Source organism: Trachemys scripta, chromosome 1 (genome assembly GCF_013100865.1).
Source record: "Trachemys scripta elegans isolate TJP31775 chromosome 1, CAS_Tse_1.0, whole genome shotgun sequence".
In the NCBI taxonomy this organism is placed as follows: domain Eukaryota; kingdom Metazoa; phylum Chordata; order Testudines; family Emydidae; genus Trachemys; species Trachemys scripta.
This window is the reverse complement of record NC_048298.1, coordinates 193,798,396-193,826,291: the sequence shown is the minus strand read 5'-3', so window position 1 is coordinate 193,826,291 and position 27,896 is coordinate 193,798,396. Positions and strand designations below refer to the sequence as shown.

General features: G+C 41.8%; 1 protein-coding gene across 1 annotated transcript; it reads right to left on the bottom strand.

Annotated features, from left to right (window-relative positions):
• Positions 1-1,389: 1,389 nt before the first annotated feature.
• On the bottom strand, positions 1,390-27,588 carry PWP2 (PWP2 small subunit processome component). Its single transcript, XM_034753795.1, has 21 exons — positions 27,469-27,588; positions 26,456-26,568; positions 24,703-24,797; positions 24,267-24,366; positions 23,275-23,418; positions 22,501-22,636; positions 21,824-22,050; positions 20,543-20,686; positions 18,778-18,848; positions 17,521-17,657; positions 15,958-16,106; positions 14,686-14,833; positions 12,996-13,146; positions 11,080-11,260; positions 9,663-9,810; positions 8,470-8,578; positions 7,561-7,626; positions 6,730-6,948; positions 4,822-4,972; positions 2,994-3,068; positions 1,390-2,832 (listed from the first exon to the last, which is right to left on the bottom strand). Exons 1-21 carry the CDS (start codon positions 27,484-27,486, stop codon positions 2,682-2,684), a joined length of 2,733 nt encoding a protein of 910 aa, XP_034609686.1. The 5' UTR covers positions 27,487-27,588; the 3' UTR covers positions 1,390-2,681.
• Positions 27,589-27,896: the final 308 nt, after the last annotated feature.

Here is a 27,896-nt window from a genome sequence, read left to right as displayed (position 1 = left end):
CCTGATAAAAGTACTGGCGGCACTTCCACAGAGAAATCTGATTTCATTGTGCTGCCTGCGCTGTATTGTTGCACAAAAATACTGCATTTATAAATGTAAATGTTTCTGACATGGGTAATACAAAAGCATAGCTCTCCCTCCGCAGATGTAATCCTTTGATTTACCTTTATAGGCCAAACTTTCAAAACTAGCTTCCAAGAACTGCAGGCACCCAAATTTAGGGGCAAGATCAAGGCTAGCTTAATAACAATGTGGCTATTACATACACACATTTATTAGATACTATTGAGATAATCGAGGTGGCCTTCCAGTGCTAAGATCCATTCTAGTAGGTGCTGTGCAAACCCATAGTAAGACAGTTCCTGAAGAGCACACAATCTAGAGATGAGACACACACAAGAAACCGTAAGCAATGGGGCAGCAATTATGGGGTAATGTCAGCCTATGTAACCATATGCTGATACTGCTACCATGTAGAACAGGGGTGGCCAACCTGAGCCTGAGAAGGAGCCAGAATTTACCTATGTACGTTGCCAAAGAGCCACAGTAATACGTCAGCAGCCCCACATCCACTCCCAGTGCCTCCCACCCACCAGCAGCCCCACCGACCAGTGCCTCCCTCTCCCTCCCCACACCTCCTGATCAGCTGTTTTGTGGCCTGCAGGAGGCTCAGGGGAAGGGGCGGGGAAGGAGCGAGGCCACAGTAGCTCAGGGGAGGGGGCGGGAATGGGGGCAGGGCCTGTGGCAGAGCCAGGGTTGAGCAGTGAGCACCCCCCTGCACACTGGAAAGTTGGCGCCTGTAGCTCCAGCCCCGAAGTCAGTGCCTATACAAGGAGCCGCATATTAACTTCTGAAAAGCTGCATGTGCCTCCGGAGCCACAGGTTGGTCACCCTGATGTAGAACTTTATTCTCAATTATGTAAGATTTCATGATTTTAACAGTCCCTATCCACCTATAATCCTTTTGGCTCTCCTAACATTTGCTCTTTCCTCGTTTATTTGATTTCTCCCTTCTATGCAGCCTGTTCTCAACACCAGGGGAGAGGCCCGTAAAACCAGTTTTGCACTTGATAAAATAAGAGGTTTTTTTTAAAAGAAGAAACAATCCAGAGTGCCATCACTGATGTGTGTCCCCAGCTCTTTCACTCTTTTAATACCTTTTATCTTTTTTTGACATCTTGCAACACAGGCAAAACATGGGGACTCCAAAAAAAAAAAAAAAGGGCAATAAAAACAACAACGGTGAAAAGATTTTTTTATGATAAACAATCATGTAGGAAGAATGTAAAACACTACCCACCGTGGCCAGTGAAGTGAATAGAAATGACTTGTGTCCTGGATAACAGTGGAAGGAAGCAGTCATTTGCAAGAATAAGCATGGAAAAACAGTTTTACACTGGTATATTTATTTACTTCAATCACCAGAGTATACAGTAATATTTATTTTATACCGTTGAGTCATACAAACTGATTTTTTTTCTACATCTAAACATTTTTATGCACATTTTCTCTGTAACAGTTTTCAGTAACCTTTTTGCCAAGTGTTGCCACCAAAACAGAATTCAATAGAAGATCACTTGTGATTGATCCCCATCTGTAATCTGTGAGATATTCTTCTCTAATAGAGATCTGTTAATGTATTGCATAAGAGACGTGCATGTTTTTTCCATACCCAGAATCTCAAAAAAGTAATTAACTGGTGCTCATGTTGACTCACATTTAAAGCAACTGAGAGACCCAAACCTGTAGAATCTGACATCCTAATGAACCCTGGTTGTACTGTTAAAAAAAAAAAAAATACAATAGCTGTCATGTTAAAACAAAAAAAAGAAAAGAGAAACAAACATTCAGATGTTTAATGTTCTTCTGATTTGGTTACATAGTGGTATAAGTTGCATTCAACAGGCTGGAAATTTCTGGACATAAATCTTTACTGCAATACCCTTGATCATTAACCAATTAAATTCCTTGCAGATGTTGTCCTGCACAGAATCTTTGCTCACATATTTGTTCACACTATGGTATGACATTTATTCCAAATATTTTTCCTTTTTTTGGGTAATATTTAGCTTAAAGTTTGGATAATTTTAGAATGTATAAAATTATTATTTTATTAAATGCAACTAGGATAACATTTCGAAATGGAGTTGAGGTCAATATGCAACCCTCCAAATGTTTAATGAAAAGTGACACACACACACAAATGACTAAAAAAAGAGTTTAATCCAGGGGCACAGAAATATTGTGACAGCAAAGACTTTAGAGAGTGACTTGCAATGCCTAAAATGCCTGTATATGTATATACATTTTATCAAAAATAAACGCACCAAACAATAATTTTACTTGCGCTTTTATCTTTTTTGACAGATGAACACAAGTATCTTCTTGTTTGAGTTCAGATACAAATCTAGCTGATCAGCTTCGTCCTCGCTCCCTCAGTTACGGGAAGAGGGAGGACATAAGCCATGTTTTAGGGACTGTATGGATTACACTTTAGCTATCCTAAATCGAACCAGCTTCTGTATCTTTGCAGATTACTCCAAGCCTATATCACAACATATACAAAATAAGCCACTATGAGGGCCACTTAATCTCAGTGAATACCACTGGCGCAAGTGATTGCTTCTGTAGGTCCCCAAAAAACAAAAAGAAATAGGAAAATTAAGGGAAAATAAGTTGTCCTATGAATGCGTGGTTGCGTCTTCCATAAGATAATCGCTGTTAGACTCCTCCAACTCCTCTTCACTCACTGATGTTTCTGCAGGACGTTTCATGCCCCGTTGTTGGGAAATGGCCAAAGCATATTTAATATTATAGCGATTCCACTCACAGCTGTAAAAACAAGTCACCAGAAGAAAAAAACATTAAATGTTAGGTCCTGCTTCATCTAAGTACATCACACAAATTTTCCCTCTCAACATTCAATAGCCCTAAGCTTTTGTACAAGACTATGTTTTAAGTTTGAAAAAGATTTAAAGGACAGCAATACGTACAGTTTAGAAACATCTTCAAAGTGACGTTGGATGCTCTTCTGAAGGAACTGAATCATGGGCAGCAGCTTCCCTGACCTATAAAGGAGAAAGCAAGCAATTAACTGTGTAGCCTGTATTTACACATGGATTTCTAGAATCCCTTTTCAACATTATTCTTCAAAATTAAAAAAAGCCTGTTATATTGTTAGCTTGTTTTTACATATCTATGTTCTAAATCTAAAATATCACTGAATAAAAGCAAGTGACCTTGTAACTTTGTGCTGTGTCCACCAATAAACCTGTGTACAATTTTAGCTCCGTACAACATATGTATTCAATTTATCACTCATATTGCTTCAGCTGAGCTAGTCAAATGCTTCTCCCTCCCAAGCACCAATGTAAAAATCAGCCCCAGAAAACGTTCCATTCTGAGGTCCAATGGCAACTTTTCCGAGTTGATTCTCTTTGCTATCATGATAATGAAGTTGACTCAAGGTATAAATTCCAGAAAAGCAAGGCAGGAATTTGGCTTCACAAACTATCCACTGCTACTTTGTAACGAAACAAAAGAAAGAATCAGTCTTCCTTGCCATTTCGGATTCATTAAATGATGGCATGATGTGTGAATAACTACTCATTCTTTACCCCACAGCAGCAAGGAAAGGAATACATAATCACTTCTTCCTCAGGTCTATGGTGACTCCCAAATAGTAGTTGAGAAGAGCTGTCAGATTTTTAATTTGCCCAGTGTCCTCATTCCAATTGCCCAAACACTCTAAAAGAAAGGTGGGCTGAATGTAACACTCATATCTTGTCTAATTGCCTGAAAGGAACTAGGCAGGAATGCAGAATACAGAAATCATCACACTGCTTTCCAAAAAACTAGGACTGTCAAGTGATTAAAAAAATTAATCCCTATTAAGCACGAGATTAAAAAAAATTTAACTCCATTAGCCACCGTTTTAATCGCACAATTAAACAATAATAGAATACCATTTATTTAAATATTTTTGTAGGTTTTCTATATTTTCAAATATAGGCTAGGGCAGGGGTTCTCAAACTGGGGGTCAGGACCCCTCAGGGGATTCTGAGGTTATTACATGGGGGGTCAGGAGTTGTCAGCCTCCACCCCAAACCCCGCTTTGCCTCCAGCATTTCTAATGGTGTTAAATATATTAAAAAGTATTTTTAATTTATTAGAGGGGGTCGCACTCAGAAGCTTGCTATGTGAAAGGGGTCACCAGTACAAAAGTTTGAGAACCACGGGACTAGGGGCTCTGGACTTCAGTCTTCAGCGCCTCTCGGGGTGCAGGGTTCCATCCCGGCTCAGGGCTTCAGGCCCCCAATGCTTCCCTCCCCACCCAGAGGTATGCGAGTAATGTGTTAATTTTGTTTTTAGTTAATCGCAGGCGTTAACTGTGATTGACAGACTACAAAAAACATAAGCAAAGTCAGCATGCTTAGGTATGAAACACTGCCCAACTCGATGTCAATTGCATCAAATGTAAATAATTGTTTAAGAACAGTGTTCCCACAAGTCTTCTTACAGCTCTTTATAGCTTTATGCATTTATTAACTAAAGCTAGAAGTTCAAACAAAGTTCTACCTACAATCTAGGAGAGCCTCCTCTACAACTTTACTGCAGGAATCATGTTATGTCTCCCAAATACTCACATTTCAACCTATACTGGGGTCAATGGGAAGTCATAATAATCAAGTATTTGGGTTGTATGTTTCAATACAGAATCTGAAAGATAGTTGCTGGAAGCCTCTTAATTGTCTCACAAATATTTTAAACTTTAGCTTAAAATGTCCAATTTTCTGTGTTTTGATTTTCAAGTCCACTCACCTTGTTTTTAACTTCTGTCCGTGTAGCATCAGTAACCGCTGAGCCCAAGTAAGATAGAATTCCAAGTGATGAGATGTCTCCAAGGCAGAGGCTAGAAACTCCAGCACCTTTTCCACATACAGCTCTGGGAGCGATGAGCAGACAACATCAACTGTTTAAAAAAACAACAACAACCCATCAAGCTTTCAACTGGAATAACTGGGTGGGAGGAAAGGGAAGGAAAATTGAGGAGTCTGAATTTTCTCATCATCCTTGTAAATGGATAATCCCTTTTTTGAATCGCCACAAGTCCTTGAACTCTCTGATACGTCACTGCAATGAGTTCCATGGCTTAAGTAAAACAATTCTAAAATCCTCCCATTCCTTTCCATCCCTATTGCAGGGGTGGCCAACTTGTGGTTCCGGAGCCACATGTGGCTCTTCAGAAGTTAATATGCGGCTCCTTATATAGGCACCGGCTCCGGGGCTGGAGCTACAGGCACCAACTTTCCAATGTGCAGGGGGGTGCTCACTGCTCAACCCCTGGCTCAGCCACAAGCCCTTGCCCCCACTCCACCCCTTCCCCCCCTCCCCTGAGCCTGGCATTCCCTCGCTCCCCCCCCCCTCCCATCCAGAGCCTCCTGTGCACCACAAAACAGCTGGTCAGGAGGTGCGGGAAGGGAGCGGGAGGTGCAGATTGGCGGGGCTGCCGGTGGGCGGGAAGCGCTGGGAACGGGGGGAGGTGGCAGCTGATGGGGGGCTGCTGACGTTTTACTTTGGCTCTTTGGCAATGTACATTGGTAAATTCTGGCTTGTCCTCTGGCTCAGGTTGGCCACCCCTGCCCTATTGCCAAAACCCTGGTTCACGGCATAGCTCTCCCCAACCTAGATTGGATTCTCTTCAGCCTTCCTGACTCTCCCCTCAATCCAACATAAAACAGCTAAAATAGCCTTCCTCTTCTACCACCACCACATTCCTCCCCTACTACTTGCTTCCCTGAATTCCTTTCCTATCCCACATATCTTTCTGCCTGAAATTCCAACTCCTCATCCTCAGGCTTTGCCTCCTGCCTCCATTTCTGATCACTACCCATCCCAACCCCACACCCTGCTCACTTTTGTCGCTTCCTCCCCTTCTTGCCTTTTTCCATGCTGCTCCCCACACCCGGAACAGTATCACTTTCCTGGTGTGCCAAGCAGCTTCTCTCCTACACCAATGCAAAAAATCTGCATCTTCTGACCATTGACTTCTGCCCTCTATATTCTTCCTTCCTTGCCACATAAAAATATCAGCGCATAAGATTTATCTACTTTATGACATTTTTATTTGAACATGTTCAGTCTCCTGTTCCTATGTTTGTGAAGTTACATTTTAAGCTCTTTGGTTCAGGAAAATTATGTCCCCAAATAAGTGATGATTAATTAGCAGCATGTATGCACTGTAATGTATAATAGTAAAATGTGCCTTTTTATTATATACAAGAAGAACAATGACATCTATAGCCATTTCTATTCAAACATCTGAAAGTACTTTGTGATTCAGGAATTAAGCCACACATGAGCCCTGTGAGGTGAACATTATCCCCATTTTACAGATATAAATCTGAGGAACAGAGGGGAGGTTAAGTGACTTGGGCAAGGTCAAAAAGGAGAGTGGCAGAGAGGAAATAGAAATTAGATTTCTTGACTTTCAGCTGCAAGACTCTCTCCCCCTTCCTCTTTAGACATATCAGTACTGAGGTAGAAAGGACTAGTGTCCTGAATTAACACAACATTCCATAAACATGCAGTAGGCTTGCTGTAATATAAAATGTTTGGTAATAAAAGGAAGTTTAAGGGCTACACACTGCCCTCAGACTTCAGCTCAAAGGGGGTTACACATCTGGATCTCAAATTAGCTTAATTAAACTTTAGGGGAGCCCTGCTTACCTTCATTACACGGTACAGTCTCTATGACCTCCTGAATTAATTTCTTCTCATTCAGTCGGAAGGCCATGACGATGGCCATGGTGTACTCCTTCTGACTCAGCACTTTGCGCACACTGCTAGGTGTGATGTCAATGTCCAACTCAAATGGATCAAAGATTAGTCCGGAGTCTAGTGAGTAGATGAGAAGGCCTTCTGTGGTGGTCGCTGCCCAGCTTCGTCCTAAAAGAGAAATGGCAGTTGATATTTAAACACAACACACTTGTTTTTTTCTGGGGAGCGGTGATGACTGTTTCCCATGCTTGCTTAAAGTGATTTGGGAAGAGGAGGTCTCTCAATACTATAGATGGTTTTATTGATCAAACACGGTCTGTGAAAGGTGCCAGCTTGACAGCACTATGAACTTAAATCTTCTGGTTATCCAGAACATAGGAACAACGCAGGCAACAATATGCCCAATACACAACACTGTAACATGTTCTGGAGGGATCACCGCTATGGACAAGAAATCAGCCCCTCTGCAGAGAATGCCAATAAGGGGGCCAATAAGTGACAATATCAGTAACAGTGGTTTCTGCGAGGTGTTTTCTGTGACTGGACTGAGGCCACCAACTCATTCACATAAGCCTCTGGAGAGCCACCAGAGGCATGAGAGTGTCTTTATATCACCCTAAATCTGGGGTGAATTTGAATTAATGACTCAGAAATTAGAGACTCACATCTATCAGTTCTCATCCATTGCTCAGTCCTTCTGCAGGGGGTTGGGGGGGGGGGGGCGGCCCCCGCGGGAGACTCAACATTACTGATAAACTACATTTACTGTTAAACACCCACCAGTAGGAGAGAAACAGAGGCATGTCACTCTTATCTCTGGTTTAAAGTGCCGAGAACTCAAGTCACCTGAAACAAGAAATGAGAAGCAAGTCATCAACACATCCAACTAAATATTCACACTGTGGATACGAACCCTCACCCTGGAGTTACTGTCGCCGAATCAGCAAAAACACATCCGACAAAGGAACACTGAACCATTGTGTGACAGGTTCAGAAATGGTAGTTTGGCGAGCATGATAGATATTGGTAAGGTGACAGATACCAACAGATCACTTAAAAAAATCCTGAGGTATCAGATTTCCTTTCGGCTCATAGGTTACTTTGCTATTTTCCTTATCATCCTGTTATTCGGATCTCAAACATGAGCAATACCAATGTGCCATGTACTACTTTGGACACGATGTTCATCAAACACTCAAATGTAATCAGTCATCTTGTATTACAATAGCCTCCAGAGGCCTCAACTGAGAACGGGGTCCCGTTGTGCTAGGCGCTCCACGGGGAGAGAGAGACAGTCCCTGCCCCGAAGAGCTTCCAGTCACAAGACAGAAAGTGTAGGAGGAGAAACAGAGGGAAGAAAATGACTTGCCCAAAGTCATAAAGCAGGTCACTGGCAGAGCCAGGCACTGAACTCCAGTCTGAGTGCCAGCCTTATGCTCTACTCACTAGGCCACAGTGCATCTGTTTCCTATTACCTCTATGAGAAAGTATTCAACAACAGGTCACCGATTATTACATCTGCACAATGTTTTCAAACTAGCTTTAACAATTTTGGCGGGGCGGTGGACATGTCTAATAGCATCACCCCTTGTCCATCCCACACTGACCCAGAGTTGAAGGTTTTTTTATCCCATGGAGCCAAGGGCAAAAAGCAGTGTTACTACCAGTGGGATTAAGAACTGAACTTACCTCTCTTTACACCTGGAAGAGCAATGGCAACACCATCCTCATCCCCAGCCCCATCATCAATCAGCGCCATGCTGCCAAATTCAGTCATTTTCCTACGATCCAAGTACTCCTGAAAAATATTCATATTCCATTTGCTACAATACTTCTCTCCAACATAACATGTTTCCCTGTATCTGAAGAATACATGTATAGCAGAGGTCCCCAAACTGTGGGGCATTCCCCCCTAGGGAGGGCGCAGAGGAATGTTCAGGGGGCACGGCTACGCCCCGCCTCGGGGTGGGGGGGGGAGGGAACATGGGTAAGGAGGGGGAGCGCGATGTAAAAAGTTTGGGAACCTCTGATATATATAGAGAGAGTTCTGAACAGGATTAACTGAGTAATTCACAAACATTTAACGGGCTAGCCCAGTCGCCTAATGGTGATTGCTTTGTACTTTCATCCAAGAGTCTCTTCCAACTCCTGGAAGAAACTGAAGCTTGCAGTACTGTGGGATCAATGCTCAGCCATTGGCAAGGGAGGGAATGCCCCTCAGTTTACCTTACAACAACCTCTACTTGTTTTAGGAGTGTTCATTAATGGGTTTCAAAGAAAGCCCAGGTCAGCCCTCCTCAGAGAGTGGCCATGACAATTCAAGGTAAGGAGAATGAGAAGTGGAGATCTAAGAGCTCCTAGCAAGAAGGGAAGAGTGATGGAAGATATTGCAATACTGTAGTTACTTTTAAATTAACTGAAAATGTTTGCATTTGACAATACTGTCAGATTACGTTCATAATTCTAACTTTTGTGCCCCCCGCCCCCGCGCGCTGCATCCATTCTTTGGCACAAATATGTTGTTCACAAAGAAAATTATTCAGTACAAGATTGTCATTAATTTTAAAATCTCACACTCTTGAAATGCAATGTAATTGCAAATTGACTTTACTATCATTCATTGTCAAGAAAACTGCACTTTCAAGACCAAGCACTTTGGCTGCTTTTGGGTTTCTTGTAGTCCAGTAGTTATGCTATTTTATTCTCTCTTTTGGTGTTTTCACCTGTGACTGTCTGCTACTCAGTACCAACAAAAAGAACTCCCACTTAAGTAATAAAATATTCCTAAGGCAAACCTCATTTATCAGACACTATAGCAAAAACAAACACAGTCTTAAAAACAAACAAACAAACAAACAAAACAAACTGAGATAGTCAATTACCTCCATTGCATCTAAGGAAAGATTACATGAGATTTCAAATTTCTTCATAAGAATCTGTTCCTTCACATGATAAATACAGACAAACTTTGATAATCCTCCTGCCAGAATAGATTGGCCATCAGCTGAATAACACAGAGTAGTGAAAGATCTGAAAAAATATACAATGCATAATTTCACCCCTACTTCTGAGCTTTGAGCAAACATCCAACATCAATACAACGGAAAGACAATGAACCAAAGTTGCTATTGAATAAAAAAATCTTTCCTAGTTTAATCTTCCACAGTCATTAATTTAATGTGTTTAATGTACAGAATTGTTTTGCCATGACTGAATACTTCTCAAATTCTTTATTGTGAATTATCACAATGCAGATTTCAACAGATTTGTTGGTGTACTTCCCTACCTCACAGGGTGTTGTGAGGATTATTTAATGTTTGTACTACTCCACTTGTAATACAGCCATGTCACGTCAACAGCAAAACAATTCTCCTGGGCTTTTCCATCAAGCACACTTTTCTTTCCTCTCAGACATGCAATTTTGCAATCCCTCTGGGCTTGAACCTCCCTTAGAGGGAAAACAAACCAGCCTCTGCTTAACACCCCATCTGTACCATACACTCCTGCAATTAGGATTATGGGATGGATTTGCATCAACATAAGTGAGCAGTAAGCCATGTATGAGACAAATATCCACTACAAAAGATTTAGTTTCTTCCCCAAGGTCTTCATACCTGTCTTATCTGCAATTAAAATGATTCAGAAGAGCCAGAAAAAAAATTACTATTAAATGATTAGCTCTATTTCAAAGACAGCAGCTGACTGGTGTTCACAACTGAAAGTTATATATTTTTCAAAGAGTTATTGCCTCATTTTTTTGGGGTGAGGGGATGAGAGGAAAGGTTTCTTATCAAAGGCATTCAAATACCAGGCGTGCTCATTGTTTGTGAGATTTTTTTAAAGTTGATTGTTATTAATGCATTGAAAAAAAATGTATACTGCCTGAATAATAAAACCAGCAGGATATCTCAGATTACATCTTCTGAAATGAATCACCTACATACCAGCTACTCACAAAACTATAACTGTGTATGCCTTTTACTGTCACTTCTAACTGATGCACAGCATGACATGAAAGATTTAATATGATATAAATGAATCAACTTTAGGAGAAAGAACAGATGCTCAGGATTTGATGCATGAGTGACTCTGACCTATGATGAAGGTACCAGGGGAAAAAAAGGTCTAGAATGAATGGACAGCACACTGAGTCAGAAGATATTTAAGTTATTAAAACTGAATCTCAGAATCAAGATATTCAGATGTCAGCTAAACTCTGAAACCCTCACATAAAGGTAAGAAGCAAGAGTATTGAGCACAGTCAATTTCTTGTCATTGCTACAGGAATATTTTACATACTTTGCCTTAGCAGATTGTTTGGCTGTTATTTTGTCCAACTCTTTTCTTCCCATCTGAAGGTCGTGTCTTCCTTCAATTGATCCGGTCTGCACTGCATTTTCATGATCCCAGAAAGTTATCTGTCCATCCAGGGCAGCAACCGCAAGCTCATTGCCATCAGGGCGGAAAGCAACAACAAGAACTGCAGAGAATTTGGTTGATGAATAAAAATGTACTTCAGTCTTAACACATTTTTTCTGGACTCTACTAAGCAAGATTTAGAATAAGAGGGCACACATTCACATTTTTATAACAAAACACAATGCTAAGCTGACTAAAAACCCAGGTAGCTAGCACCAAAGGCTTTTTGAGCTATTGACTGTTTCCAAATAATGTGAAACAGCAGCAATGAAAACTACAGTCTGAGATTGGCAAATAAAATGCTTACTCCTGAGGGAATTCTGCTCCAAATTTTTTTAAAAAAAATCTGCTCACAATATTTTAAAATGCTGAAAATTTTATTTGTCAATAAATAAATGTGGAGGCTCCAGCGTGGCAGTGGGGAGCGCAGGCCACTGGCTGCACAAAGGTGGGAGATCACCTTGCAGCCTCTCCCCTCTCCCTCCCCAGGACACGGACTTGGCGGTGAGGCTGCACCTGACCCCGACAGAGCGCAAGGGCCAGGCCTGCCCCAGAGGTCTATGTCCGGTGGGGAGGGGTCAGGCTGCAGGGTGATCTTCCACCTTTGTGCAGCCAGTGGCCTATGCTCCACACTGCCAGGCTGGAGTCTCCACATTTATTTGACAAATAAAATTTGCAAAATTTTAAAACATTGTGAGCAGAATTTTTAATTTTTTGGTGCAGAATTCCCTCGGGAGTAGCAGGTGAAGCAACTCACCAAGGCTAGCAACCAGGTGTGGGCAGGCAGGCTCAACCCAGCAGAATCCAAGTGTGGAGGGACTTAGTGTAGGGGGGCAATCTGGGTGCAGGAAATCCAGATGCACAGGAGCTCATTGGGGGGTTCTGGGTACAGGGACAATGGGACTCTGCAGGGAGGTCCAGGCGAAATTGGTTGGGGCTTAGCGGGGGGTCCGGGTGCTAGGGGAAAGGAACTTTCAGTACAGCTGGTTGGGGCTCGTAAGGATGGGGGTTCAAGTGCATGGGGAAGTCTGGGTGCAGGGTGGTGGGGCTCGACTGGGGGTGGTCTGGATAGAGGGGTGAGGCTCGGTGGAGGGGTCTGGGTATTGGGGTACTGGTGCACATGGGTTGGGTGGACGTGGGGGCAGCTCCCCATACAGTGACCCCTCCCTACACAGCTGAGGAGCGATGGGGGCAAGAAGCAGGGGGGAGGGTGTGCAGAGCTGGAGGTTTCTCGGGGTGTCTGACCCAGCCGCTCCATGCAAGAGAAGTGTGCACCTCCCCCACCCTAGCCAGGACTAGCAGTTGAGCCCAGCTCAGGGTAGGAGCCATGGGCCAGGTGCCAGGACTCAACAGGGGGCTCTGGGTGCGGGGGGTGAGGATCAGTGTGGGGGGGTCTGGGCCTGGGGGTGTCCAGATGCAGGGGGATTGGACGGATGGGGGGTGGACTGACCTGGCACCCGCTGGGGTGTCCCCACCTCCCGCAGTGATTTACCTCTCTGCTGGCTGCTCCAGGCACCCAAAACAATGCACCCATGCTGCTGGGGAGGGGTGCGTGACCGATCTTGCATCTTCCCTTTGCTTCCCCATCAGAAAGTCATTTTTCTGCGGGGAAGCAAAGAAATCTGCACGGGACATGAATTCTGCATGTGCGCAGTGGCACAGAATTTCCCCAGGAATAAATGTTGACTGATTGACCTCACCAACTACGATATTCTCAATATATTTTTGATGGAATAACACAGATCATACAAAACTGCCTCTATGTGACAGGTTAGATAGAATGAAATGAAATTTACCATCTGAGTTCAGTGTTAGCGTCTCCTTGGTTCTCCAGCTATCAAACATATCCCAGAGTCTGACCGTTTTATCCCAAGAGGCACTAGCTAAGATACTCTTCATTGGGTTAAAACACAGACTACTGATGGGACCTTCATGACCTGATAAGACCTAATGGAGTAAGAAAAAAATAATATGGAATAATTAAATGAAACTGAGTTCAACATATAATCATGTGGCAAAAACTGTGATTATGTCCACAGGCTGTGGACACCCTTACTACATATGTTTAGGAGCATATTATTTTTTCAATACAAGGGATGTTATGCAGGTACATTCCTGTGTACAGAGATGGGAAAAGACTTCCTTTGGATCTTAAAGAACAGGAAATAGAAACTAGGTAACAGAATTCCGTAGTACTCGCTATTTTGTTTCCTCTGGTAAGACGATCAACTTAGAATTCAGGAATATAATGGATTTTTTTTTAAATGTATAACTAACTAGCCAGAGGAACTGATAAGTAGATCATTTCTCCAGAGATTAAGGCTGGCCTACTGCTGAAACCATTTCACAATTTGCTGTTTTCCGAATCAAAGTCCCTGTTGCAATTCTGATTAAAAGGTAAGTAATTAAAAAAAGAAAGTGAAATGAATTTCCTTTCCTAATTGGAATGAATGTAAATGTGAAACCACAGATGTGCTTGTAGAGTATTTTTTTTTTTTAACCCCTAACTGCAGAAACAGGTGTTTGAAAAAGAGGCAATACTGAAGTACAGGGCTTCCACACACTTCTCCTCCAACAAAATTCATCTGCTATCCTTACTGACCCCCTGCGCTCAGTAAGCTATTCCGCAGTCAATCAGCCGGGTTTTTTCACCTAGTTTGCTTTCGCATTAGTGTGGATGTCTAAGGCATGGCCATACCCTTGTCCAGTATGCAAGTGGAAGCCATGGAGGTGGTGAACATGGCCCTTCAGAGTCATGTCTTTCCTTAAGTAACAAACCTCTGAGAAAAATCCAGAATTCTTAAGCCACAGTGCGGAATTTAATCCCAAACTTTTTCATGAAAACCACAAGTTCTTCACTTCTATTGCTCCCAGCCTGCCATGAGCAGAGTATGGTCCAGCTCTGCACTGTAACAAGAACGTCCTCAGGCTGTGTTCTAGTCTTAAGATTCTTCCTACAACGTCTACGTCATAATGAAGTGGACAACACAGGCTGAGTTCTTGTCCCAAGAGGTGATAGTGGGCATGGAGAGGAGAGGGTTTCTCAACTGCTAGTGTTGTGTTCAGTCTAACCCTCTGCAAGGTACCACACTTTAATGTAGTCAGTCTATACTCTTTCTGGCTGTATACATCTTCCCTCTTTCCCTTCAATAAGACGTCATTTATGCACTAGCTGTGCTCACTCGGCAGCCAGAAAGGTCCAGTAGACCTTTCCTAGGTTGCTCTTAGTCAGCCACTCAAGAATGCTGAAAACTAACCCGTTCCCCACAGACACAAATGTAGCATAGTCCAGAGATACCAAATTATAGATTGCCGGGGGGGCGGGGGGGGAGGAGAAGGCGGCTAATGTGAGTTTATACATATAGCTGCATCTCCTCCACAACACATAACCCTCAGACAGGGTTAACTAACCTAAAAGATACTTAACATAAGCATAGTGCTTTCTATGTTAATAGTGAGTGTTCTAGAACAATCTCAGTTCCTTACATCTAACAGTCTGCCACTCTGCATTGACCAGACAAATATGTCAAACGAGTCCTGGGAACCAGCTGAAATAATCTCACCGCTGGAGTCCACTGCTAAGCAAGAGAACTGGGCTGGTCGTGGAGAAGTGAAGGTACGGAAATTGCGATATCTGTTGTAAACAATATGCAAACATGATTTTAAAAATATATATTTGTATATGTCTAAACAATTAAAAAGCATTAAGAATAGGTTACAAAAATTAAAGTATTTCACATTTTAATATTTTATATATTTTTAAAAATAGCATTTTAAACCAAGAAGTGTAAGAATTTAAATCTGGAGTACACTTTGCAAAGCTACTACATACAGAAATTAAAATAGACATCCAAAAAAAAGACATTTTTGCTCAGCCAGTGGAGTTACGTATGACTTGCTCAATAGGAATGAGTTCAAGACTGACTCAGGGACGCTGGACAATTTGTGAAGATGCTATTTTTTAATCTCCAAAAAATATTCATGTTCATCTTTGAAGATGCTTGTTCTTTTTTTAAATATACGTATGTCTATTATGTGAATGATGGAGTAGCTCACGTGTCCCTATACACACCCTCTGCTGAAAGATCGGCAACAGCTATGCCCATATGTTTTATTAGTTTCCTTTACTGAGTGAGCTAGTGGAGATGTTCCTTTAGACACATGCCTTTATCAGTTAACTGACTTTTGAAGCCAGAGATCATGGCTTCTCTTACTGAACTGTCAGCCTCTAGGTAACAACTGTGGTGGCCAAATCACTGCACCTAGATCCAGTCTCAGACAGAGTCTCTTAGAAGGCTATTTGAGGCACAAGGATAAAGGAACAACAGCCCATAATTGTGTAGTGTTGACACGGCCTATGGAAATACTTGTTTTCTTTGTATTCAAAGATGCTTGATGATGCAAAAAATACAGACGAATCAAGCTTTAAAAAAAACACCAGAAATGATACGTTCCAGATGCAGAATGAGGATCTAAAACAATTCAATATTTCATCTCTCCATCAACAACCAGACAAGCTGGCTAGCCAATTCAGACTCCCTACCCTACTGCTTCACAATAACTGTTTTCACTTATTAGCCAAAATCTGATAAACTCACTTTAAACCTATAAAACAGCACTAAGATTTGAAGAGTGAGAAGGTTTTATGACTGCTGGGGACTGTGGTTGGCAGTATTTAGAGACTAGGAATGAAAACACAAGATCCTGATAACCTTTGGACAAAACTGGGTGATGCACTGAGGCTTAAAGAGGATTTACCTGTGAAGATCAAAGGCTCGCACTGTTCCATCCAGGGAAGCACTCAGAATGACATAACCGGTGGAGGTAAAAGTTACAGCAGAGATGCTGCTGGTATGCTCCGTAAAAGTGACAAAGCAGAAGCTGCTACTGGTGTTCCAAACTTTCACCTGCAAAAGAAGTAAGAAAAGCCCTCTAAGAACTCCTGTATCATAAACTCACATCCCAACGCTCCAGCATAGCTTCATTATTTCTTCTAATTGAAAGCACAATTCTGCATGCCTTACTCACTCAGACAGCACTCCCAATTCAGCCAGTGGGAGTTCTGTTTGGGAGTGAGGAATGCAGGATCAGGCCTTTTATTTGTAAAATCTCAGTGAAACACACATGCAAGGTGAAAGTCTGATTAAAGCTGTTTGAGAACTTTCCATTGGAATGATTTTCGGACACAGAATTCATTTTACACAAAAACTAATTTTTCCACAGATTTCAATTTTGCAGGAAAATTTCAAATTTCTGTTGGAAAAATGTTCACAGCTCCATGGCTTCCCTGTTCTCCAACCGGGGGAGAGTTCCCTGGCCTAGGAGCCTCAGCTCCAGGGTAAGCCCAGGCTGCAGGCAGTGTAAGAAACTTCTTGAAAAGATCAAATCAAATTGTCGTTTTGACTTTTTCTAAACAAAATTTCAGAACTCCCATTCTGTGGGAAATTTGATTTTTCGTTATGTTTCAGAATTAATTTTCTCATTTTTCAAGTTTTGTAATTTCCCATAGTACATGAATTCCCATTTCCAGTCAACTCTAAATTTGATTGGCAGCAGTGGGGCTATTTTTCTTTCCCAGCCCCAAATTTCAGAGTGGGAGAAAATGTATCTATTTCAGATATATAAACTGTTAAGTCTCCAGACCATAATTAGAAAAGACAAATGGCCCATTTCAAAATCCAAAGCCTGGCTCTCTCTCTAATCTACAGCTTCAATACAAGTCTCAACTAAGAGACACTTCCATTTTTTTTTTAAACAGAAACTATCTGCAATGGTACATTTGAAAAAATTTTGTTTAGGAATCACATCTAACTATAAAACTCATTTTGGATTTATTCTGAGACTGGTACACCCCGACTGTTAGAATGGCTTGGTGGGTGTTTCAGAATTTTGGATAATTGAGGGTCGTCTGTACTGGTACACCATTAATCCACCATCTATGCTTGCGTGTTAATGTGGATAGGTATTAGGGACACTACTGTCAAGCCCACAATTTGGCCACGCTTTTTCTTTATGCTGCATTGTATCTGCAACTGTTCCAAATCAAATTCTTAACTGCTAGAAACTGTAAGTAATACAAGCAGCAGAGCCCACAAGAACATCCCTATAATAACAAACCAGAATGTAGAGGCAGCAGGAAAGAAAATTGCTTCCTAGCTTCCAAAACACACTTATAGGCATTGTGGCCAAAAACATGATTTTTAAAATGATGAAAAAAATGATTTGTCAGTTACAGTAACAATGCTCTCTATAGTGTATTCAGACTTGTACCGCTCACTACACTTTTGCAAGCCAAGAGTTTTAAATAACTGACTGACTTACTTTCCCATCATCCCCGCCAGTAACTAAGTATTGCCCATCTGGAGAATATGCCAATGAGACCATACTGTTGAAATGGCCCTGCTGCTTCAGCACGTAAGACTCACTTTGCCATTCCCACACCAGCAGCTGACCCAGACCTGTAAACATAATGGAGGAGAGGATACATATGTAATTCCGATTCACTGACGTATACAGGCTACATACAATACTTGCATACAACATCCTTCCCATTTATAAAAAATCATGTGCATACAGATAACCTGTGTTATGTATACATCCACCATAATAGAATGCAAGGTGTCTGATTATTTCAAAGTCAAAGCGACAGACTTTCTGTAAACATCAGCAGTTGTTACTTGACTTAGCATTCTTATTGCTATGCCAAGCCAATACTACTGCTGCTGTCATTGGCAGAAGACAGATGTGTCCTGATGAGCAGCCAAAAAAAGATGGAGGAAAACCATTAAAAAAAAAATCACTAGAAAGAGAATAAAATAAAATAAAAATAAAACACACACAAGCTTGAAATTGGTCTTTCATGTGAAATATTTTTTTTAATCTTGCCTTTTTAAGTGAATCCAAACTATATCTCAACATTAATGAAACACAGGAGATCTAATGTCTACCAAAAGCAGTCGATCTAATGTTTCTATCGGTCTGGCCAAGGGGTTACTGCATGGAATATCGAATGGCTTTCACTCAATCCCATGGGCTCGAGAAGGGTTCTAAGTGAAATACATCTGTTTAGAGAGGGGAAGGGTTCAGCTTGCATGGCAGTTGGTTATGGACTAGATTTGCAGCTCAGAGTTGGAGGAGGTTAGCTGGTGCATCCATCCAGCCATAACTTATAGCGAAGGAAGAATTTATATCATAAAGAGAGATGCACGCAGGAAAAAAGGTAACCCAGAATGAAGGTAAACTATAACCTATGTTCAGGCTCGTGCCATAGTGTACTCCCGTTAGAGGTGGATGGTCTTATCAGTCAGGAACTGGACTGGGAATCAAGAGATTTAGGTTCTATTCCAAGATCTGCCACAGGCTTCATGACTTCAGGGAAACCACTTAATCTACGTACTTCAGTTTTCTCATCTGTGAAATATTATTTCAACTACATCAGAGGGATTTTATAAGGACAAAATCATGGGCCTATAAAACAACAAATAAAACTTAAAAATGTGGGGGTCAGGCAGAACAAAGAACTCACACCTGCAGACTTGCAACATATTGCCTTAGAAAGGAACCCCTTGAACTACAAACCTGAACATCCAAAAGCAATCCAGTCACCAGTGCAGTTGATAGAAATAGTGGCAATCCTCTGGTCTGAAATACTAAGTGAAAAATGCCAAGAAATACATAAGTTGAGGATACAGAATAAACGAACAATGTAATTTGAGAAACTGTGTTTTGATTTCCTCTATTCAAACAAGTTCTTTGATTTTCACGTTCCTATGAAATCAGAAATAATTAACACATATCCTCTAATAAATGTAAAGGAAACCAGCAAAAATACCCTGCTTAGACAGCACTGGCATAAGTTAGGCCAGCCCAGGGTTTTGGATCAAGAACATATGGAGTCACTTTCACAGCAATGCAAAAGGTGCAATGAGAGTTTCATATTTAATTCTATGTTAAACTGAAAATACATCACGTATTTGGATCACGAGAGCAAATGTTCCCATTAGCACAAGAGGACAAATTCCACTGTAGTCACTGGAGTTGGGTCCGCTTATACTAGTGGCAGATTTGATCCTAATAGTCAAGGAAGCAGTAGCTAAAAGTGTCTGACCCCACTCAATATACAGGACACAGCCAACTATGTCCCAATACATGCCCATCACTGTGGTAACTGAGTGTATCAGAGAGCCATAGATATCGCAGTCCCAGTAATACAAATCCCGGGACTGGGCTAGCAGAAACATACAGTATTTCTTCCTTCCCAATATTTGTGCACATTACTCTCATCTGTCAACTCTTTCCCATTTAATGCCTGCACAACATTCTGAAGATGTAAAATGCTGTACAAGTGTTACGTATTATTTAAAGCCTAGGAGTGTAAATATATTTTAATACAAAATGACCTGTAATTGAATCAATACACTCTCCCTAACCCCATCCAATTTTATTTTTTTAAACGAGTGTGGATTTGAAGTAATTTGTACAAAAATTTTGTATGTGGTTTTTAAAATGTGTTAAATATATTTCACCACAGACAAAAAACACTGCCACGGTGCTTAAATGCAAATCAGTTTTACAAATTTCCACCATTTCAATTCTAGAAACTTCAATTAATCAAAGGATAGATAGCCCTGAGCTAACTGTGAGAAGCTGTAATTTCTTCAGATACTTTTCAGACTTCTTATGGGATAGAAGGAACAAAAATATAGTCCAGGGTAAAGAGTATACATTTGTATTTAAAAAAAAAAAAAAAAAGCAACTATGAACTCCAGGAAGGAGCTACTTAGCGGGACAAGATTAAAATTTGCCATATTCTAGAAAGATCTACTTTGTTGTAAATGGAAATTGTGCATTCATTCTTTACACATCCTCTATTTCAGTTTAACACACCACGCTACATAGCAACCATCAAAATATAATAATAATATTCATCTGGTATATATCTTTTTTTGTCTTGAAAGCACTTTACAAACGCTATTTATTAATACCCTTGTGGGGTAAGTAATTAAGTAGTATTCTCATTTTCTACAAACAGAAATTGACACAGCAGTTCAGTGACTTGCTCAAAACCATAAAGAGGGTCTGCAAGGCTGGGATTAGAACTCAGGAGTTCCTGGTTCAAATCATGCCCCTCTTTAATAAAGCAATGAAGTGGAATTAAATGGTTTTAGTTAATCTGTCTGAGATTAATGCTCCTATTCAAATCAGTGTGGCTTCAGAATTCCAACTCATGACTGAAATGCCAATTACAATACCCAGTGAACTGTTCAAGACTTTCACGCCATGACATTCATCCTTCAGTATTAGACACAATGACCCGCTCTAGGGCTTGTACAATTAAACTAACCTTAAGGAATGGATAAGGTTGAACTCTGGAAGCTCATGTAGGTGAAAAATTCCAGAAGCAAAACCAGTGACCAGAAGGTGCATTTTCTTGTGATAAGCTGCAGATGTCAGGTTATTAAAATCTCCTTCTTTGTTGAAAAAGTACCTATATGCCAAAGAAAATACACCAAAAAAGCAATGTGAAGATGAATGACAGGTGTACTTTCGCAATGACAATTCAACATAAGGCAAGTATTTTGATGGTGGTACCACAACAAACTAAAACACAGCAGTTCTCCGAACTGCTTATGATTTACATTTTGCCTTATTCTGCTAGCTGAACCACTCCTCCTACCATGGACACTAATTTACAGCGGTTATACTAACATAATTTAACAGAAGTTGCATACGACTATACATAATGAAAGACACTTAAGGTTAAGCTAAGAGGAATTAAACTGTGAATTTTCCTTTGGTCACTTAACGCCAACATCTGTGGTTTCTATAAATTAAGTGGTTATCCCTGTATTCTTTAAGATGATTCTAAATGAGTAATTGAAGCACTGGAATCATAAACTGTGTACTCTTGGTACTGAGGTTTATATTTCTGTAGCTGTAGCTCTTACGGTGTTGTATTTGATGGCATTCTCAGGGTCAAATAAATGTCTGTTTGAATGTTATCCAACAACTGCATATTCCATTTAAAGTTTCTTTATACTCTAGGACTATGTACTCCAGATTGTGTTTCACAAGTCTCACTTGAAAATGTGGCCCTCCTTCAGAAAGGTAACCCAAACTGCTGATGTCATCTTAAAGATACCTATCTTCTACAGAGACTAATGTCACTGAGCCAAAATTCAGCGTTTTGACGTCAACCCATCTTTCCTCACAGAAATATAGCTCCACAGTAGCAGAAACTAAACGTCTATCAGTGCCACTGCAAGATGGTGTACACTGGACCTCATTACATTTCCGATATTTTTAACTTTAAACTATTAATTTTGAAGGTAATCTTTTGTGTCATCATAAAACAAGAACACTGATTTAATCCTTGAAGGAAAATCTTCTATTTACTCACCAATTGCATAAATCACTATTCACATGCTCAGGGTATGACAGAAATGGGTTTTATTGAAGGCAACTGTAATAGAGTTTAATGACTGAAAGCTGGGTAGGGATGTCCACTAGCTTCAAGTAAGACAGAGTATATTAATGTAAAGTGAATAGAGCCCATTGCAATGAATCCCAGCTATGTCTGTTATATCTATCTATATATCCCTGTTATCGTTGGAAGATCACCTACTTTGCAGCACGTGAATATTTCACTTTATCTCTCCTTTCTTTTTCATTTGTAGTGGCTTTTCCATGAATCTCCTCACCCTTGGGCTCTTCAATAAACTCTTCACCCAGGTCTTCTATTGATTCATTCTTATCTTCTGCTCTGTCTTTGGGAGGCCTGGGCTTCAGACCATCCAAGTCTGTATCACATTGCCACACACACAGGGCCCCATCCTGGCTAATTGTGTACAGCTGGAGTATAAACACACATACATCTATTATGAACATCATATAGCCCTAGGGTTCCATAATATGCTGAATTAAACAGCATATCAACCCACCAAAAAACTGGATTAGGGAGTGGCAATACTTACTCGATAATTAAGGTTATAACCATCTTCCACTATCAAGAATTATTTTAGTGACCCTATACATTTGTCTTAGAAAATTCATTTATCATGAAAATTATAAGATTTACTCTGAAGACAGAGAAAAACGTTTCGGAAAAGTCTAAAGACAATTTGGCAAATCGTCTTTGAATTACAGGACATTAAATAACAGGTATTTTCCATCGATGATTTCTATGAACACTTCATTGGAATACCAGTGCAATAGAAATTCGGTATGGTTATCTACAGATGGAAAAATGCTGGGTCAATTTTAATATGAACATTCAAATAAGCAGTGTGCTTGTTTACATACATCTAGACTATTCTCTTCAAAAAAGCAGGCTACGATTGCATCTTTATGCCCTCCCAGAGAGTAATAGATCAGGTTAACCCATCGCTCAGCTCCAAACACCCATGTTGACATATCCTTGCTACCGATTGCAAAACACCTACAAAAGAAAATAAAGGGGAAGTCAGATCAGAGCATGGGTTCACAAACTTTTCCACTCTGTGGACCCCATTTTAACAGAGAGGTACAGACATTCAACATGTGATTCATACTGGACAGATCTTCCCACTACAACTGGTAGTCTTAGCAGGGATGTCACGGACTGAATAGGCAGAGAGAGTCAACTACACTCACTCCATAAGAGTCATTCCCTCCATGGGGAGATGGAGACACATTTTAAGGGATGGTTGTACCCTACTGCTGCCCAAGATGTACTATATTCTATGGATATGTACTCAGGCAGCTTTAAAAAAAAAACACACACACACACACACACACACATTAATTGTGCATAAATTTAAGAACATAGACTGAGAAATTGAGAAATCAAAGGGAGCTTTCAAAGCCACTGAAAGACTTGAGAATTTGGAGACTGGACTACAGCACACATACACAAATGAAATTTTTATTGGAGCAAATTTTCTGGATCCAACATATACACTATCCTTAATAATAATAATGAACACCAAATTAACAATAAAGTGGGATTTGAAAGAGTATCTTGCAATAAAGAGCAATAAAGTGGGATTTGCAAGGGAGCAAGGAGCACAAGTCCCATGGACTTGTGTAACTACTTACTTGGAATCATCAGTCCAGTCAATGCATGTTGTTTCATCGTATGGACCATAGTAAGTTTTGTCCAGAACAAAGGCATTAAATTCTCGTTTCTTCCCAGGGGCATGGTACATAAGAGCAACATTGTCCTTTGTGATCACGAATTTCCTATCACACAGAAAATGGAGAGCAAAATTATACACAAAACTGCAGGAGCAACCAGTCCTTCCGTGCCAGAAACAAGAATAATACAACAAAACAAAATAATATTAGAAAGGGATATTTCTTGTGTGATGAAAGGATATATATGTACTATTGCTACGCAGGTAGAGTAAAAACAAAATCCTGGCATGTAAAATACATCACCTGCGTATACAGTACCCTCCACTCCAGCAAATGTGTGTATATGTATAAATACCGTTTGTGTGTTACTCCCAGAAAGAAAAGTTTTCATTAAAATCAATTAAGATTTCTCAAGAAAAACAAACTCTTAAAAGCAAGGAAATGTCCATAGTCAAGCTATCCTTTTTCAACAAACCTTAACCCCCACCTTTTGACACTTTCATGGACATATATAGAGAGAGGCAGAGTAAGTCCCATATACCTCCAACATCACTCAAGATCCTACAATGCAAAAACCCTTGACTTCAACCTCCGCAGCATCAACATGTGCATCTCTTAGGCACCTGTACACCAATGAACTTGAATTTTCCAATGGGGAAGTGCATTATGAAGTCAGAGTAAAGTTTCTGAAATAGTCCCCTACCACAGGGAATGAATATCCTGGAAAAGGGTAAGGGTGGGAAGCTTGACTACCTCCCTCCCTCACTCCTCCTTCACCCCAGCCCCCACACTCCAGTCTACAGAAACTGATCCTGTTCAAATATTCATTGATTACTTCCCTCCCCCCCCCGCTTCCAACATCATGGATTAAGAAATTGTATTCCTTGACTGGTCTGTTTTTAATCAATTCATTACCTACACTTTAAAGTTGTTGTTTTTTAATTCCTGTTTACCTGCCATCTGGGGAAAAGCAGACACAGTGCACTGGCTTCTGAAAATGGAACTGATGTATCACAGATTTACCAATCAAACTGACAAGCAAGGCAGCTCCCTCTGTAAGGAAGGAAGGAAGGAAAAGGATCACTGAAACAGTTTGACACTCTGAAGAAACTATAGGTACATAGATTTTTTTTTTAAGTCAGACATCTTTTTCGGGGGTGGGGCTTTTCAATGTAACACCATTTTAAAATATTAACATAGTAAATCTGAACAAAATTAAAGAAGCCACATTCTGGTTCAACAACAACTTTGAAAATTCTGAGGAAGAAATATACGTTTTCAGAATTTAGGTTTAGTCAAATGTGGCTAGTTATGGGTAAATATCATAGATTGTCTTCTGCAAACTGTAGTTCTCTGACACACCTTTAAGAACAAAAAAACCCCAAATACCTTCATCAACTAATATGGCAAGACTTCCATCTGGAGAGAGCCCCACACATGTGATATTGTGCCGTGTTGCCAATGGTAATGTTTCTGACTTATTACTGGAGGAAAAGAAAACCAATAAAACAACATTAACCACAATGGTGTAAGAGCGGTCTAATGACTTTGTAATATACTAATGCTTTTCATTTTCAGAGGAGTAGGGCTTGATTTCTAGTGCAGGGTCAGCATGGACTGGGAGTGGTGTGGAAACAGGGTGCATAACCTCTGAGATTACTTCATGCTGCTCAACATCTGCCCTGTAGATGAATAAGAAGTGGTGCTGAATGGAATACTGCCTAGTAGTCAGCAGCATGATGGCCACAATGCAGACCTTTAAAGATAGGAAGGTTAAAAATAGATCAGGGACACCAAGACTCCCACTTCCCACAGAGTAAAATAAACAAAAAACCACACAACAGAACTGCACGGGGTACCATACCATATCAAATGCATACTGATACTATTGATCTTCTTTACTCATTGTTTTAAAATACTTTCATTTGTACAACTACTCTTCTCATTGATCCGTGCATATGAATAGAGCCCTGCAAATATCCGCATCCGGGGACCATGTTTGCAGATGGATGTGGATCCAAATTTTACAATAGAGCCCTGCAAATCTGCAGATATCCACTTTATATCCACAGATCATGTTTGTGGATCAGATGCAGATACAAATTTTGTATCAGTGTAGAGCTTTACACATGAAATATGCATTCTCTGATATCTCCTGTCACCCTATTATATAGGCTTCACTTTTTTTTTTTTTTACTTTTGAAACTACTGTAAGAGAGTGGTAGTGTTTGAGAATGCTAGTCATTTTTTATTCCAGACACCTCTGTATCAGGAAGATTGTTCCCGTCTCTCTCACCGAGATACTTTTTATTTGAGAAGAGTACTATACACACTTTTATTCTGGACGCCTGCAGTGCCTGTACTCTAAGCAAAATCTTTTGCCTCCTTCTCAGTGATTAACTTGCCACACACTAATTCTGTTCTATTCAGTTCTCATACTATCATCTATTGAGCTCCTTATATAGCCCTCATCTGTGTGCCTCCCAGTCTTTAATGGATTTTAAAACACCACAAGGAAATAGGGAAAACTCCTATTTTACAGAGGCACAGGTTGATTTAGTGAAGGGGTCGGCAACCTTTCAGAAGTGGTGTGCCGACTCTTCATTTATTCACTCTAATTTAAAGTTTTGCGTGCCAGTCATATATTTTAATGTTTTTAGAAGGTCTCTTTCTATAAGTCCATAATATATAACTGAACTATTGTTGTATGTAAAGTAAATAAGGCTTTTAAAATGTTTAAGAAGCTTTATTTAAAATTAAATTAAAATGACCAGTGGCCAGGACCCCAGCAGTGTGAGTGCCACTGAAAATCAGCTTGCACCATACACCTGCCATAGGTTGCCTACCCGACTTACTGACTTGCTCAAAGAAGCAGATCAGTGGTTGAGCCAAGAATTGAACCTAGGTCCCCCAAATCTTAGTACAGTATCCTACTCTGACCTAGACTAGAACAGCTTTCCTACCATTTATCCCATTCCCATCACTATGGTCATATCCAAACACTTCACTATCCAGCATCTCCAGCCCCAGTTAAGTGCCAGCCTTTCAGGAGCTAAAATGAAGATATGTGGTTTATACATAGCCCATCTGGACTATCACACCAGTTAGCAGAAAAGGCACTGTGCAAGCCCAGGTCACTTACTTTTTCAGGTCAAAGACGGTGATTCTGTTCCCGACGGGGCTGATGACGCAGTTACCATCTGGGGTGAAATGTAGGTTCCCACGCCGATAAACAGTGCCCAGCAAGTTAGAGAACTTGGGAGAGAAAGGAGAGGTGCTCTTACTGGGGGCTTAACAGGAAGGAGCATCCCAGGGAAGGGATGCTGAAGGGTCAGGGTGGGGTGGTGACAATCCCCTAGGGGGAGCTCAATGTGCTGGAGGGGCAGGCAGGGGTTCAGAGAGGTAAAGAAGGAACAGTTATTAAGTGCTCAGAGCAGGGTGTGTGGGGAGCCTTGGGGCAGTCCAGACAGAATGTATGGGGGCACAGTGTAGAGAGATCCATGCAACAAGGGATGGGTTGTTCCCGGGGACTCCAGGGTCGTCGTGGGCAGGGGGGGGGGGGGCTCTGCAGGGAACACAGGGTAGGTGGTGTATGGGGGGGCAATATAGGGAGAATTCATGGGAGGATACCACGGATTCAGGATATTTGAGGGGGCAGTCTTGTGGCTCTGCAGGGAGCACAGGGTGGGATGTGTATGGGGGCCAGTGAATGGGGGGATCCCAGGGACTCAGGGTGTGTGTGTCGGGGCGTTCCTTGGGGCTCTGCAGGGGGCACAGGGTGGGATGTGTATGGGGGCCAGTGAATGGGGGGATCCCAGGGACTCAGGGTGTGTGTGTCGGGGCGGTCCTTGGGGCTCTGCAGGGGGCACAGGGTGGGATGTGTATGGGGGCCAGTGAATGGGGGGATCCCAGGGACTCAGGGTGTGTGTCGGGGCGTTCCTTGGGGCTCTGCAGGGGGCACAGGGTGGGATGCGCAGGGGGAGCAGGGCGGGGGACCCACGGGGGGTTCCCAGGCACTCAGGGCAGGATGTGGGGGGAGGACTCTGGGGCAGGGTCCCAGGCGGCGGGGGGGGAGGGGGGAAGGCGGCACAGAGAAGAACGCCCGGGGGGGGCGGGGCTCGGGCTGTGCCGGTGGCACGCGCGCCACCCCCTTACCCTGTAAGCGAACTTCATCCCCGCGACGGGGCTCGCGCTGGCGCCTGCTGATCCGCGTCTCCCTGCACATGGAAAGCGCGTGCGGCCCCGTTGTCTCCTCGCGCCGCGGGCTCCCTCACTTCCGGGTCACTCACGGAGGCGGCCAGCCCCACAAGCGCCCCCTGGCGTCCGGGAGGGAAAAGGCACCACATCCGGGGAGCAGCCCTACGCATGCGCTTTCGGGCGTGCGCGCAGCGGGCGGGGGTGGGCTGGTTTCTGCTCGTTTTAGGGACTGGAAGGCGCCTGCGCGTTTCGTGTTAAGGCGCTTGCAAGGGGGCTGTAGCACTTGCGCGTGCACGGGGGTTGCTCTGTAGGGACCAGGCGCTACTATGCACCGCGCGTTGGGGAGGGAGGGAAGAGACAGACGAAAAACAGGTTAAAGAACACTA

Bases quoted from the DNA above. Each gene is read 5' to 3' on its own strand.
- PWP2 (XM_034753795.1), bottom strand. The intron at 7,627-8,469 runs GTAAGTTCAGTT...TTCTTGTTTCAG, and splicing joins TCTTCCAGGTGTAAAGAGAG to GTGACTTGAGTTCTCGGCAC. The intron at 4,973-6,729 runs GTAAGCAGGGCT...TTTTTTAAACAG, and splicing joins GACTGTACCGTGTAATGAAG to TTGATGTTGTCTGCTCATCG.